The 13,352-nt window shown below is 35.5% G+C and overlaps 1 protein-coding gene across 16 annotated transcripts in view; it reads right to left on the bottom strand.

The window, feature by feature from the left end:
• The window catches only part of LOC137249585 (dipeptidase 1), a 704,181-nt gene that overhangs the window by 54,371 nt on the left and 636,458 nt on the right, over positions 1-13,352 (bottom strand). For all 16 annotated transcript variants that reach the window (XM_067781335.1, XM_067781306.1, XM_067781279.1 and 13 more), the window contains 2 exons: positions 10,323-10,392; positions 2,378-2,554 (listed from right to left, as the gene is read on the bottom strand). In XM_067781335.1, the coding sequence (XP_067637436.1) occupies positions 2,378-2,554; positions 10,323-10,392 (247 nt within the window). The remainder of the gene's footprint in view (positions 1-2,377; positions 2,555-10,322; positions 10,393-13,352) is intronic.

The following is a 13,352-nucleotide window of genomic DNA, read 5'->3' as shown; positions in this document are numbered from 1 at the left end:
GTACACAGGTAAATCGCGAGAACTATGTTCTTCTGACTCTGCCAAAATTGCTACATGGTAAAGCATACCAGCTCGGTCTCCTACTAGGCGAATAAAATTATATAAAAGAGGAAAAATCAACACATTTGTATGCGCCATTCTGATTCAACCGGAAGGAATTTTCCTGTAACTGAGCTTGCTAAGGGAAAGCAAACTGTCATGCTTGACAGCTAACCAACTATTCGCCGCCTTCGCCAGAAGATCGTATGAACTTTATAGTCTTTGTACTCCTAAAACCAGGAATCATACAGGCGACGAAAATGTTGATATTCAGAAAATTTTTTAGCACACTACCAGAAACTTTCCACTGAGATCCCCAGGCCAAGCTACACTGCATAACACGCGATCGCCCTTAAGCACAATGGAACGCCAAAAGCTTTTAATTCGGACATTTATAAATTCTCAGCAACATGCGCACCTCATGAGAATCCTTCAGAAAGAGCACTTGATGAGCAGAGATGAATTTTGAAATCAATCTAGCGTCACCGCAGCAAGTAAGTATGCGCAACATCGCTCCCACACTGCGGCCCCAACATAATTCCGCAATGTTCCGAAGGTAGTGCCGAAACGAATCTTGAAATTAACACAAAATAATTCCAAAATAGTTCTCATAGAGTTCCTAATTTCGAAATGGACATGAAACAGATCCAAAATTGTTTAAAATAGTCCGGAAATGACAAAGAAAACAGTCCTGATTTTATAGCAATATAGTCAAAAAATCATTCTGAAATAGCTCGGAGATGACACTCCCAATACACTTTATTGGTATGAAAAGCTGTGGTCACTCTAACACAATACGAAACGAGCCAAGGCGAGTTCAAACAAAATCATAAAATAAAACTGAAACGATCCCGAAAAAGCCCTAAAGAAAAAAATCCAGATCTTGAATTATAGACGAAAAATTTTCAAAACTATCCTAATATAGTTACGGCTCTCGATATGTACACGAAATATTTTCAAAATTCCAAAACATTCCTGATATGATAACGATCGGAAAATAGTCCAGAAATCATCTCTTTAAGGTACCTAAACAATTTCAAAATATTTTCGAAATTACCCCGAAGTAGTCACGAAATGTTCGCCAAACTTACTGAAAATAGTTCAAAATGATCCCGCACACTATTTCCCAATAACACGGTGTCAATTCTGAAATAGCTGCGGTATCATCCTTAAAATGACCTTGAAACGATTCCGAAGTTGTCTCAAAATGATTCTTAAATACTGCCGAAACTTCACCGAACGCGCTTTCTCATTAGAAGGCGAGAGGGTTTAAGCCACATTTCTAAAATTACTGAAGACCTTGTTTTGAAGGACCAAAATGCCCTATACCATTGGTTAATATCAATATAGTTAGAATTATAATAAAAAAAAGCAAATGTTCTTAGGGGCGTTGGACCTCCGTTCCTTTTTTCAGGGCCAAATGTAATCTAAATCCATTGAGTTATTAGAGTGATTGAGTGACAAAGCCAAACGTTTGAAATATAAAGGCCCACATCCAAACTTTCATAGGTACCTGATGCACCCTGTATTATTGATGGTATGTTAAGTATATTAAATAAGTATTAGAATGTGTGTGTTGTTCGTTGCAATTTGCAGTACCATTCATTCGACAAACATTCAATTGCACAGCAAAGGCATTTTACGAGATATGAGCAACAGTTGCAGCAGGCATAACAACAAGTTCGAACAGCAATAACAGATGGAGGGCAATAAGCGTTAAAGTCTCTGTGCTAGCTAAATATGTCCTTTACAAAATGTAAGCGCTACTAAATTTTTAAAATACTCCTATGTGAGGCATTGGGCAACATTTAAGGGATGCTTTGAATGCCGCATACCACCGCTGACAACGCCAACAATTTGCCTTTCATGGAAACGAGCAAACAGCCAACTAGCTAACCAATTGATTGAGAAAAAGGACACTCGAGAGTAAAGTTTTGCGATGCTCACTTTTAAGTTTTTTCGCAAATATATAAACTTAAGTTCTAAATTTGTTTGCTATATACAAAATAACTATGCACATAAATACATATGTATGTGTGTATGCACTTAAAATATTTTTTCGGAATTTTTTGTCTGTGCGGCTCTACGACTGGAAAATATTTTTCGTTTTTCTTTTTTTTTTTTGCAATGCCGGTCGATTGAGGTGAATCCTCTTATGAGTGCTTATATATTGCTCGTAAATTGCTTGCAAAATGAAATCAAATGCAATGGCATGAAAATGAAATGGCAAAATGCTAAAGGTTGTAAAAACTGTGTAGAAAATGAGATAAATGTATGTATGCATGTTTAGTAGAGAAAAATATATCTAAAATGCAAAAAAAAAAAAAAACACACTTACAACTTTCTGCAGCACATGATCTGGCACATTACGCGAACTATTGCATATGGCATGTGCGGAGGAGTGCGAGAATATCACAGGCGCCTTCGATGTGCTTAACGCGTCCAACATTGTCGGCACTGAGACGTGCGACAAGTCGACAATCATACCCAGTCGATTCATTTCATGCACCACCAACTATTGAAGAAAAAATCCAAATCGTATTAAAAAATTTAAATTGCGATTTAAGAAATTTATGCAATTAGAAGCAAAAGAAAATAAACTATTAAGATTGATATTACACTCAGAAAAAAAATCGTTCTAAAACGAACGAAACAAGTTCAAAATTAAGAACATTCGTTGACAAAAGTCTGTTAAGTACGTTTTTTCTTAACTCGTGACCGATGGGCTTGTTTTAAGAACAATTTTTCCAAGCACACCGTTCGTATTTTATGACCAGTTTGGTATTGATGTGTGAAAATAAGATTTGTGCTTAAAATAAGATTTTTCGTTCTCACGCTTCGATAACGACTTGTGGTCGATTTAACAGTTTTCGTTCTCAATTCAAGAACGATTTGGGCTTGATCATTGATGGGAGGGGAAAGTATTTTTTTCAGTAGGTACCCATTTATTTTTTATTAATAATAATTTTTTGTCATAAATAAAAAATATTTATAACAAAAAATGTTTATTATAGTCCAAAAATTTAAGAAAAAATGCATAATATGCATTTTTTCTTAAGTTTCTCTTATTGAGAAATTATTCTTATTTAAAGATGTAATCTGCATATATACTTAAAACATTTCATAAAAAGTTTGAGAATTATCTGTGCATAAGTGAATGGAAAAATAATTGAACGAAAAATAAAAGTTAAAAAAGTGCTTTAAAAAATGTTATAGTTTGACGGTGATCGAACTCGCGCCAAGCGATGGCAAGCACAACATCATAACCGCTGGGCCACTACGACTGCTTAATAGTTTGTGCCAAATGTTGTATTTAGCATTGTAGTACACACGAATTTTACCGTTTCTTTTAACTTGAACTTAATTTAAGAACATTGTTCTTAATTTAAGAACATTGTTCTCATTAATAGAACATTTGTTCATATTTTAAGACCAGCCGTTATATTTTCAAGAAAATGGTTGTCAGTTCAAGAACAAGGTTGTTGTTTTGATAACAGGTCGGTCGTGTTTCAAGAACAAAAAAGTAAGAACATGAAAATCTTGAATTGAGTTCGGTGGTGCTAGATTTTAGAACGGCGTTTTTCTCTGAGTGTAGAGAACACATTTCTTATACATACATATGTATGTGCGTAATTAAACGGACACAGCTAGTTTCTGCCCAGGGCTAAAACGCGATCCTCAATACAAAAAAAAAAAAACAAGTAAGGACGGGACTGTCTTCGGCTGTGCCCAAGACTTCATACCTTTCATGAATGGGGCTGAACAATAATCTTATCCCGTTCGTAATCTCCAAATAATCGGCTGTATAAGATAAGAAATATATAGTGAACAGATAGATCTACATACCTAAACGATTTTTAAGATAAATATAAAATAAAATATGGCAAAAAACCCCCTTATCTGAACGATCGGTTGTATGGGATATATATTATATATATGATTTTACAGGAAATCTTCTATGATATATTAAAATATATGTCACCGAGTTTCACGTTTATACTTTCTGAATTAAGGGAGAATTGGCGAAAATCTTTCTATCTGCACGATCCGTTGTATGGGATATAACTATATATAGCTCCGATCAAAGTGATTTTTTCAGAAAATCTTCTATGATGTATTAGAATATATATCACCGAGTTTCACGTTTATACTTTCTAAATTAAGGGGGAATGGCCAAAAATCTTTCTATCTGAACAATCGGTTGTATGGGATATATATTATATATAGCTCCGATCGAAATAATTTTTTCATGAAATCTTCTATTATATATTAGAATAAATATCACCAAGGTTAACGTTTTTATATTGGAAACTAAGGGAGAAAATGTCAAAAATCTTTCTATCTGAACGATCGGTTGTATGGGATATATTCTATATATAGCTCCGATCAAAGTGATTTTTTCAGAAAATCTTCTATGATATATTAAAATATATATCACCGAGTTTCACGTTTATACTTTCTAAATTAAGGGGGAATGGCCAAAAATCTTTCTATCTGAACGATCGGTTGTATGGGAGATATATGTTATAGTGGTCCGATCCTACCAGATCCGACAAATGTCTAATATAATACAAAAATACATCCTTGTGCCAAATTTCATTCAGATATCTCAAAATTTGAGGGACTAGTATGCGTTCAAACAGACAGACGGACGGACGGACGGACAGACGGACGTGGCTATATCAACTCAGTTCGTCGCCCTGATCAATTCACTTTACAAATCACAAATCACTTTAACTCCCCCACTTCAATTTTCTCGCATATATATTTGGAAAGTGAAATTTTTATTGCCTGGGGCGTGTCATTTTCCAAAATTTTTTTTTGCATGCCAATCTAGAATCATAGTGAACGATACAAATAAAAATCATCGAAATCGGTCAGGCCGTTTTTGAGATTCAGTGAGACGCATAGCAATTCAATTTTATATACGTAAGTATACAGAAAATCCGTAAAAATTTTAATTAAATAAATTTTAACATAATACTAAATGGTCCCAAATAATCTCGTTGGGGCCCTTAAATGAATCTTGGTATATCTCGAAAGCCATCACGAATTTTTCTTTGGTTAGTTCATACATTATGAGCAATCGAGAAATGTCACACAAAGGTTAAAATAATTTCGAAACAATGCCAAAAGAATTTGCAACTATTCCGTAACTGTACCGAAGAAGTTCCAAATAATCACTAAAACAATCCTGAAATTTCCCTTTCCATTCCAATCCTTCAAAGGATTTACAAAGGGGCGCGTAAAAATTTCTACACATCCGCAAAATAATAGCAAAGAAAATAAGTTATCCTTAAACTCTACCGTAATAGTAGAAAATGATCACAAAAACAGTCCAAAAATTGTCCAAATCATCCTTTAAACAGTTTCGAAATTTTACATAGACGCAAAATGATAACAAAAAAAACATTCCGAAGGTAATTTCCAACTATCCAGAAGTAGTACCGGAACTGTGTTGGAAATAAACCTGAAAATGTTTGCGAATGGTACCTGAAAATTCTCGTTACGGTTCAATCAATCATCATCACAACGTTCCCCGGAAATCGGTTTGAAATGCTACTTATAGCAATTCCGAAATAGTCTCTAAAGGTTCGTTAAAATAGTTCCGTAACTATATCGAAATATTCTCAAACTACTAAAAAAATGTTACAGAAAAAAATATTTCCAAAATTATTCCAAAAATAATACCAAATTGTAGCAATCATCCATTAGACAGTTCCGAAAATATCCCAGAGGCTTCTGGAACAATTCCTAACAAAGAATCGAAACAGGATCGAAATAGTCCCGTAAACAATGTAAAATTTTCTCAAGATCTTTCCGAGCACAATCCCAAACCAGTATCCAAATAAATGCAAAATCATCCCAAAATCGTTCCGAGAGGATCCAAGTCATAATAAACAAAATTACCGAAAGGGTCACGAAATATTTTTACACAAACGCAAAATGATAAAATAAAAAAAGAAATTAACAAATAACAAAAGCTAAGTTCGGGTGTAACCGAACATTACATACTCAACTGCCAAATTACAGCTTGCAAAACTTTGAAATTACCTTCTTTGCCAATGGTGTTGGTGGGCGGTGCCACGCCCATTATCCAAAATTTAACTAATTTTCTAGTCTGCGTCATAAGATCAACCCACCTACCAACTTTAATCACTTTATCCGTCTTTGGTAATGAATTATCGCACTTTTTCGGTTTTTCAAAATTTTCGATATCGAAAAAGTGGGCGTGGTTATAGTCCGATTTCGTTCATTTTAAATAGCGATCTGATATGAGAGCCCAAAAACTGATGTACCAAATTTCATTAAGATTCCTCAAAATTTACTCAAGTTATCGTGTTTACGGGCAGACGGACGGACGGACTAAATGAATTTCTTTTTCCGCCCAGATCATTTTGATATATAGAAGTCTATATCTATCTCGATTAGTTAATGCGAACAAAATTAATATACTCTGTGAGCTCTGCTCAGCTGAGTAAAAAAATTACTGAAATAATCATAAAATGATCATGAGATGGTTCCAAATTTTTCGCGAATTATTTCTTAAATTATGCTGAAAAAGACTTAAAAATGTTTTCGAATGGTCCATATATATTCCCGCTACGGTTCTTTAAAATCCTAAAAATGCAATAAGATTATTTCTTTAGACATTCCGAAGTTATACCGAAATAGTTGTATAATGATTCGGATAAAAATTCCGAAATGGTCTTGAAATGATCGCTAAAATGTTTGCGATGCTTTATCTAAATAATCTCAAACCATCCTATACTTTTATTTAAACAATTCCAAAAACATCCCGAAAGTATCGCGAAAATTACGAAAGGCTCCTGGAACAATCCCGAACACAAGTTCAAAGAAGTCCCGAAATAATTCCGTAAGCAATCTAAAAACATTCCCGAGATAATTCCAAACACAATTTCAAAAAGGTACCGAAATAATTCCAGAAGTATCCCAAAAAAAATTCAAAACCACCTATTTCTAAATAGCTTCGTAAAATGTTTGACATGTCATCCCAAAGCTTTTTGAAGCTATTGTTACCAGTCAGCTACCATTTTCCAATTCTACTTTGATTGCAGAACTGCAACACGGATTCTCTAAAGGCAAATTTACGATTACAAATGTACTTGAATTCACAACTCATAATCACACCGATTATTTATATAAATTTTAGTAAAACTTTTGACAAAGTATCCCACTCCTTACTTATCTACAAGCTGGATTGGGTTGGCTTCCAACTTGGTCTCACCCAGTGGATATCGTCGTATCTCTGCAGCCGAACGCAAAAAGTTATTTTTAAAAATACTCTTTCAAATGTCATCGATGTTCCCTCTGGCGTCCCACAATTATAGATGCTAAACTTAATTTTAATCTTCATATTGATGCTACTGTTAATGAGGCTAGAGGTGTTCTTTCATTCGTGAAACGGTGGTTCAAAGAATTTAGTGAACCTTGTGTAACTAAAGCCCTTTCACCACATTAGTTAGATCGTTCTTTTCTACTTTTCTCTTTAAGGAATTTTCATTGGGCTCTGCCTATAATCTTCCACCTTATACTAGTCGGTTAAAGCTTATCAATCTTCCAACGTAGAGAAATGCTAGGCCTAATATTTATGGCTAAATTACTGAATGGATTGATTTCTAGCTCAATTCTTCTGACCGAAGTAAACTTTAATTTCCCATCACGAGCGTTAAGACACAAGAAACCTCTGTTTTTTTAGGCAGCGTAGAACTAATTTCGAATTTTTAACTGTTACGTATAATACTCAGCTGATGATTCTTATTCTGTAGCTTAGCAGTTTTAGATCTCGACGCTTAACAAAAAACAACCCCAACAAATCCAACCCTTGCGTCGGTTAGGCGATCTTTGGATAGTATTAGTCCGTTGGGTATTATAATTATTATAAAGAATCCAGAAATAATACAATCATAGATATTCCGAATGATTGTTAATCAATTTTCTTCGGCACTCGCTAACGACAGGAGATGCATTTTTGGGACAACTTTTTTCTAGAATATTTGCAGATAGTCTAGATGCTAAATTTGTTAAGCCGTTAAATCTAAGCATATATTATCAAGGATTTCTTATTAAATTTTTAAATTTAATTTACTGCTCTCTGTAGCCCAAAGAGAATATTACGTGCTTATTTCTATACAGAACTGATGATGTGCTAATACTTTTATGTACGTACTTAATACTTGTATGTACGTACTTCACTACTACTATCATTTTTATACTCAATGAGGAGAGCTCACAGAGCATATTAACTTTTTTCGCCTAACGGTAATCCGTAACGGCATAAATTAATCGAGATAGATATAGACTTCTATATATCAAAATGATTTGGGCGAAAAAAGAAATTTATTTAGCCATGTCCGTCCGTCCGTAAACACGATAACTTGAGTAAATTTTGAAGTATCTTTATGAAATTTGGTATGTATGTTCCTAGGCACTCATCTCAGATCGCTGTTTAAAATAAACGAAATCGGACTATAACCACGCCCACTTTTTCGATATCGAAAATTTCGAAAAACCCAAAAAGTAAGATAATTCATTACCAAATACGGATAAAGCGATAAAACTTGGTAGGTGGGTTGATCTTATGACGTAGAATATAAAACTAGTAAAATTTTGGACAATGGGCGTGGCACCGCCCACTTTTGAAAGAAGGTAATTTGAAAGTTTAGCAAGCCGTAATTTGGCAGTCGTTGAAGATATCATCATGAAATTTGGCAAGAGCGTTACTCCTATTCCTATATATTTTCTAAATAAAAATTAGCAAAATCGAATAAGCCAAATAAAAACAAAAAACTTAATATCTTTACAGTATATAAGTAAATTATGTCAACTCCAGTAATGATATGGTGCAACGAAATACAAAAATAAGTCGAACAAAAATTAACCAATCCTTGTGAAATTTGGTAGCGGCATAGATTCTACGACGATAATTGTTTTCTGTGAAAATGGGAATAATCGGTCGAAGCCACGGCCAGTTTTTATACACAGTTGGCCGTCTGTCCTGCCGCTCGGCCACGATAACTTGAGCAAAATTCGATATATCTTTACTAAACTTTGTTCACGTATTTATCTGAACTCACTTTATCTTGGTATAAAAAATGGCCGAAATCCGACTATGACCACGCCCGCCCTTTTGATATCGAAAATTACGAAAAATGAAAAAAAAAATGCCATAATTCTATACCAAATACGAAAAAAGGGATGAAACATTGTAATTGGATTGGTTTATTGACGCAAAATATAACTTTAGAAAAAACTTTGTAAAATGGGTGTGACACCTACCATATTAAGTATATTGAAATGAAAATGTTCTGCAGGGCGAAATAAAAAACCCTTGAAATCTTGGCAGGAATACTGTTCGTGGTATTACATATATAAATAAATTAGCGGTACCCGACAGATGATTTTCTGGATCACCCTGGTCCACATTTTGGTCGATATCTCGAAAACGCCTTCACATATACAACTAAGGGCCACTCCCCTGTTCACGCCTGGTCTACCTTTATGCCGATATCTCGAAAAGACGTCCACCTATAGAACTAAGGCCCACTCCCTTTAAAAATACTCATTAACACCTTTCATTTGATACCCATATCGTACAAACAAATTCTAGAGTCACCCTTGGTCCACCTTCATGGCGATATTTCGAAAAGGCGTCGACCTATAGAACTAAGGCCCACTCCCTCTTAAAATACTCATTAACATCTTTCATTTGATTCCCATATCGTAAGAACACATTCTAGAGTCAGCCCTAGTCCACCTTTATGGCGATATCCCGAAATGGCGTCCACCTATAGAACTATGGTCCACTCCCTTTTAAAATACTCATTAACTCCTTTCATTTTATTCCCATATCGTAAAAACACATTCTAGAGTCAGCCCTGGTCCACCTTTATGGCGATGTCCCGAAATGGCGTCCACCTATAGAACTATGGTCCACTCCCTTTTAAAATGCTCTATAATACCTTCCATTTGATACCCATGTCATACAAGCACTTTCCAGGGTTACCCTAGGTTAATTTTCCTACATGGTGATCTTCCCTTATTTTGTCTCCAAAGCTCTCAGCTGAGTATGTAATGTTCGGTTACACCCGAACTTAGCCTTCCTTACTTGTTCATAAAAATTTTTATCTGCACGTATTTATCTTTTAAATATTTATAATATATATGTACAGAAGTGTATCAACGTATTTTATTTTCAAAATTTATTTGCTTCAAAGCGCATAAATCAGCACCCAACCCTTCGGAATTTAAATTTAGTTTACCTTGCCAAATTTAGAGAGTCCCCCAATATCTGGATATTTTCCTGGTTCGTCAACCATGCAGCAATCCGCCCTGTAAATATAAAATAATGTAAAAAAGCAAAAACTACATTAATCTTACAAATAAATAATAAAATTTATGTTAATAAATAATTCACATTAAAAATGCGTTGTAAATAAACACAACTCTCTACAACGTTAGGGGAAGCAAAATTTTTATCATCATAATCATGTATTCTGAAGTATGCAGCTGTAGAGTAGACGGTTCCGCTATCTTGTAGACTCATGACGGGTATTCTGACTGGACACTTCCTTCTGGCGTCAAATGTCTTTAAATTAGGCGTGATCAGTGATATCAGATGTAAGAAGTGCGGGTTGGAGGAGGAAGCGATGGACGTTTTGTACTCGTGCCCTGCGCTTGCCAGTTTAAGAGTACGGCTATTTGGAGTGATACAGCTGTCATATCTAGAACCAGCAAGTGGCTTAAGTCCTAGAAAGCTTCTAGTATTTGCCAAGAGGACGGAGTTATTTTATAACATAGGTCCTGGTTTTTGATGGGGTTTTTCAATTTGGTCGTTAAAATAAACTTCTGGTAATACTACGGACACATGTGAAGTTCACATGGGCCGACCAGTTCAACCTAACCTAACCTAGAGGGTTCCGATTTGCTTTAAAAGATTAAGCTGGATTTATATACAATACAATAAAAGCTTGGTCCAAACCTTTTAACAAAATAATATGGCAAAAGTAAAGGAAGGGGAGCAAAAAAGATACTTGGCGACCTATCCTCGCACAGTCTCATCAAAGTAGTATGTTTATTAGGCTTCTGGATCACATTTTGTATGGAAAACTGAGAGCATGTCTCACCCTAAAAACTCATACTTTTGATCCAGTCTGTCCCCAGTCTGGCCTTAGGAATGGGGTCAGTTCATTATTTTCTGGCCAGTCTGGGTTGAGGCTGACCGAAGGAATGAAACCGGGTCTATATTTATCTTGAGCTGAAATTTTTACCACCTCTCAAGATCATTCAACAATTCCGCTAGGTGGCGCATACGTTTTTCGGTTTGTGTTATGGCTGATCTTCTGGTTTGTGTTCTGGCTAACTTCCGCTAGGTGGCGCATAAGAAAAAGCTTAGTGGTGTATAAGAAAAAGCTTAGAGCTTTTTACCTTTAGCAGAGCTTTGCCGTAAACATGACAGCATATAAATTATATATATATATATATATCAACAAACCGAAAAATACATACCGACACAGACACACCCATCCATATACATACATTTAAATAAGGGCTACTTGTCTCACAGAGTTGACATTTGTTTCAATTGAATCGGTATTAAATTATTAGAAAATTTGCTTAGACTATGGAAATTAGTCATATGTATTTAATTAGCGATCTTTGATCATATTGCTTTATACAATCGGTTTTGCTATTAAGACCCTAGTACCTAATTTTTCCTATCTCTTCCCCCAATACTAGTATTTTCCCAATCTTGTACTAATAATGAAGGAATTTATTAGTTTGAGAGCAAAAATGTATTCTATTCACATAGATCAAGAAGAATAAGAGATTAAATACAAGTAAGGAAGGTTAAGTTCGGGTGTAACCGAACATTATATACTCAGTTGAGAGATATGGTGACAACATAAGGGAAAATAACCATGTAGGAAAATGAACCGAGGGAAACCCTGGAATGTGTTTGTATGACATGTGTATCAAATTAAAGGCATTAAAGAGTATTTTATGAGGGAGTGGGCCATAGTTCTATAGGTGGACGCGATTTAGGGATATCTCCATAAAGGTGGATCAGGGTTGACTCTAGAATTTGTTTGTACGATATGGGTATCAAATGAAAGGTTTTAATGAGTATTTTAAAAGGAAGTAATCCTTAGTTCCATAGGTGGACGCCGTTTCGAGATATCTCCATAAAGGTGGACCAGGGGTGACCCTAGAATTTGTTTGTACAATATGGACATCAAAAGAAAGGTGCTAATGAGTATTTTAAAAGGAAGTGATCCTTAGTTCCATAGGTGGACGCCGTTTCGAGATATCGCCATAAAGGTGGACCAGGGGTGACCCTAGAATTTGTTTGTACGATATGGGTATCAAATAAAAGGTATTAATGAGGGTTTTAAAAGGGAGTGGGGCTTATTTCAATAGGTGGACGCCTTTTCGAGATATCGTCATAAAGGTGGACCAGGGGTGAGGCTAGACTTTGTTTGTACGATATGGGTATCAAATGAAAGGTGTTAATGAGTATTTTTAAAAGGGAGTGGGCCTTCGTTCTATAGGTGGTCGCCTTTTCGAGATATCGCCATAAAGGTGGATCAGGGTTGACTCTAGAATTTGTTTGTACGATATGGGTACCAAATGAAAGGTGTTAATGAGTATTTTAAAAGGGAGTAATCCTTAGTTCCATAAGTGGACGCCGTTTCGAGATATCTCCATAAAGGTGGACCAGGGGTGACTCTAGAATGTGTTTGTACGATATGGGTATCAAATTAAAGGTATTAATGAGGGTTTTAAAAGGGAGTGGTGGTAGTTGTATAGGTGGTCGCCTTTTCGAGATATCGCCATAAAGGTGGACCAGGGGTGACTCTAGAATGCGTTTGTACGATATGGGTACCAAATAAAAGGTGTTAATGAGTATTTTAAAAGGGAGTAATCCTTAGTTCCATAAGTGGACGCCGTTTCGAGATATCTCCATAAAGGTGGACCAGGGGTGACTCTAGAATGCGTTTGTACAATATGGGTATCAAATGAAAGGTGTTAATGAGTATTTTAAAAAAGAGTGGGCCTTAGTTCTATTGGTGGACGCCGTTTCGAAATATCGCCATAAAGGTGGACCAGGGGTGACTCTAGAATGTGTTTGTACGATATGGGTATCAAATTAAAGGTATTAATGAGGGTTTTCAAAGGGAGTGGTGGTAGTTGTATAGGTGGTCGCCTTTTCGAGATATCGCCATAAAGGTGGACCAGGGGTGACTCTAGAATACGTTTGTACAATATGGGTTTCAAACGAAAGGTGTTAA

The sequence above is a fragment of the Eurosta solidaginis genome, chromosome 1 (assembly GCF_040869045.1).
Source record: "Eurosta solidaginis isolate ZX-2024a chromosome 1, ASM4086904v1, whole genome shotgun sequence".
In the NCBI taxonomy this organism is placed as follows: Eukaryota; Metazoa; Arthropoda; class Insecta; order Diptera; family Tephritidae; genus Eurosta; species Eurosta solidaginis.
Note: the sequence above shows the minus strand (reverse complement) of the source record. Positions and strands in the feature narration are given on the sequence as shown.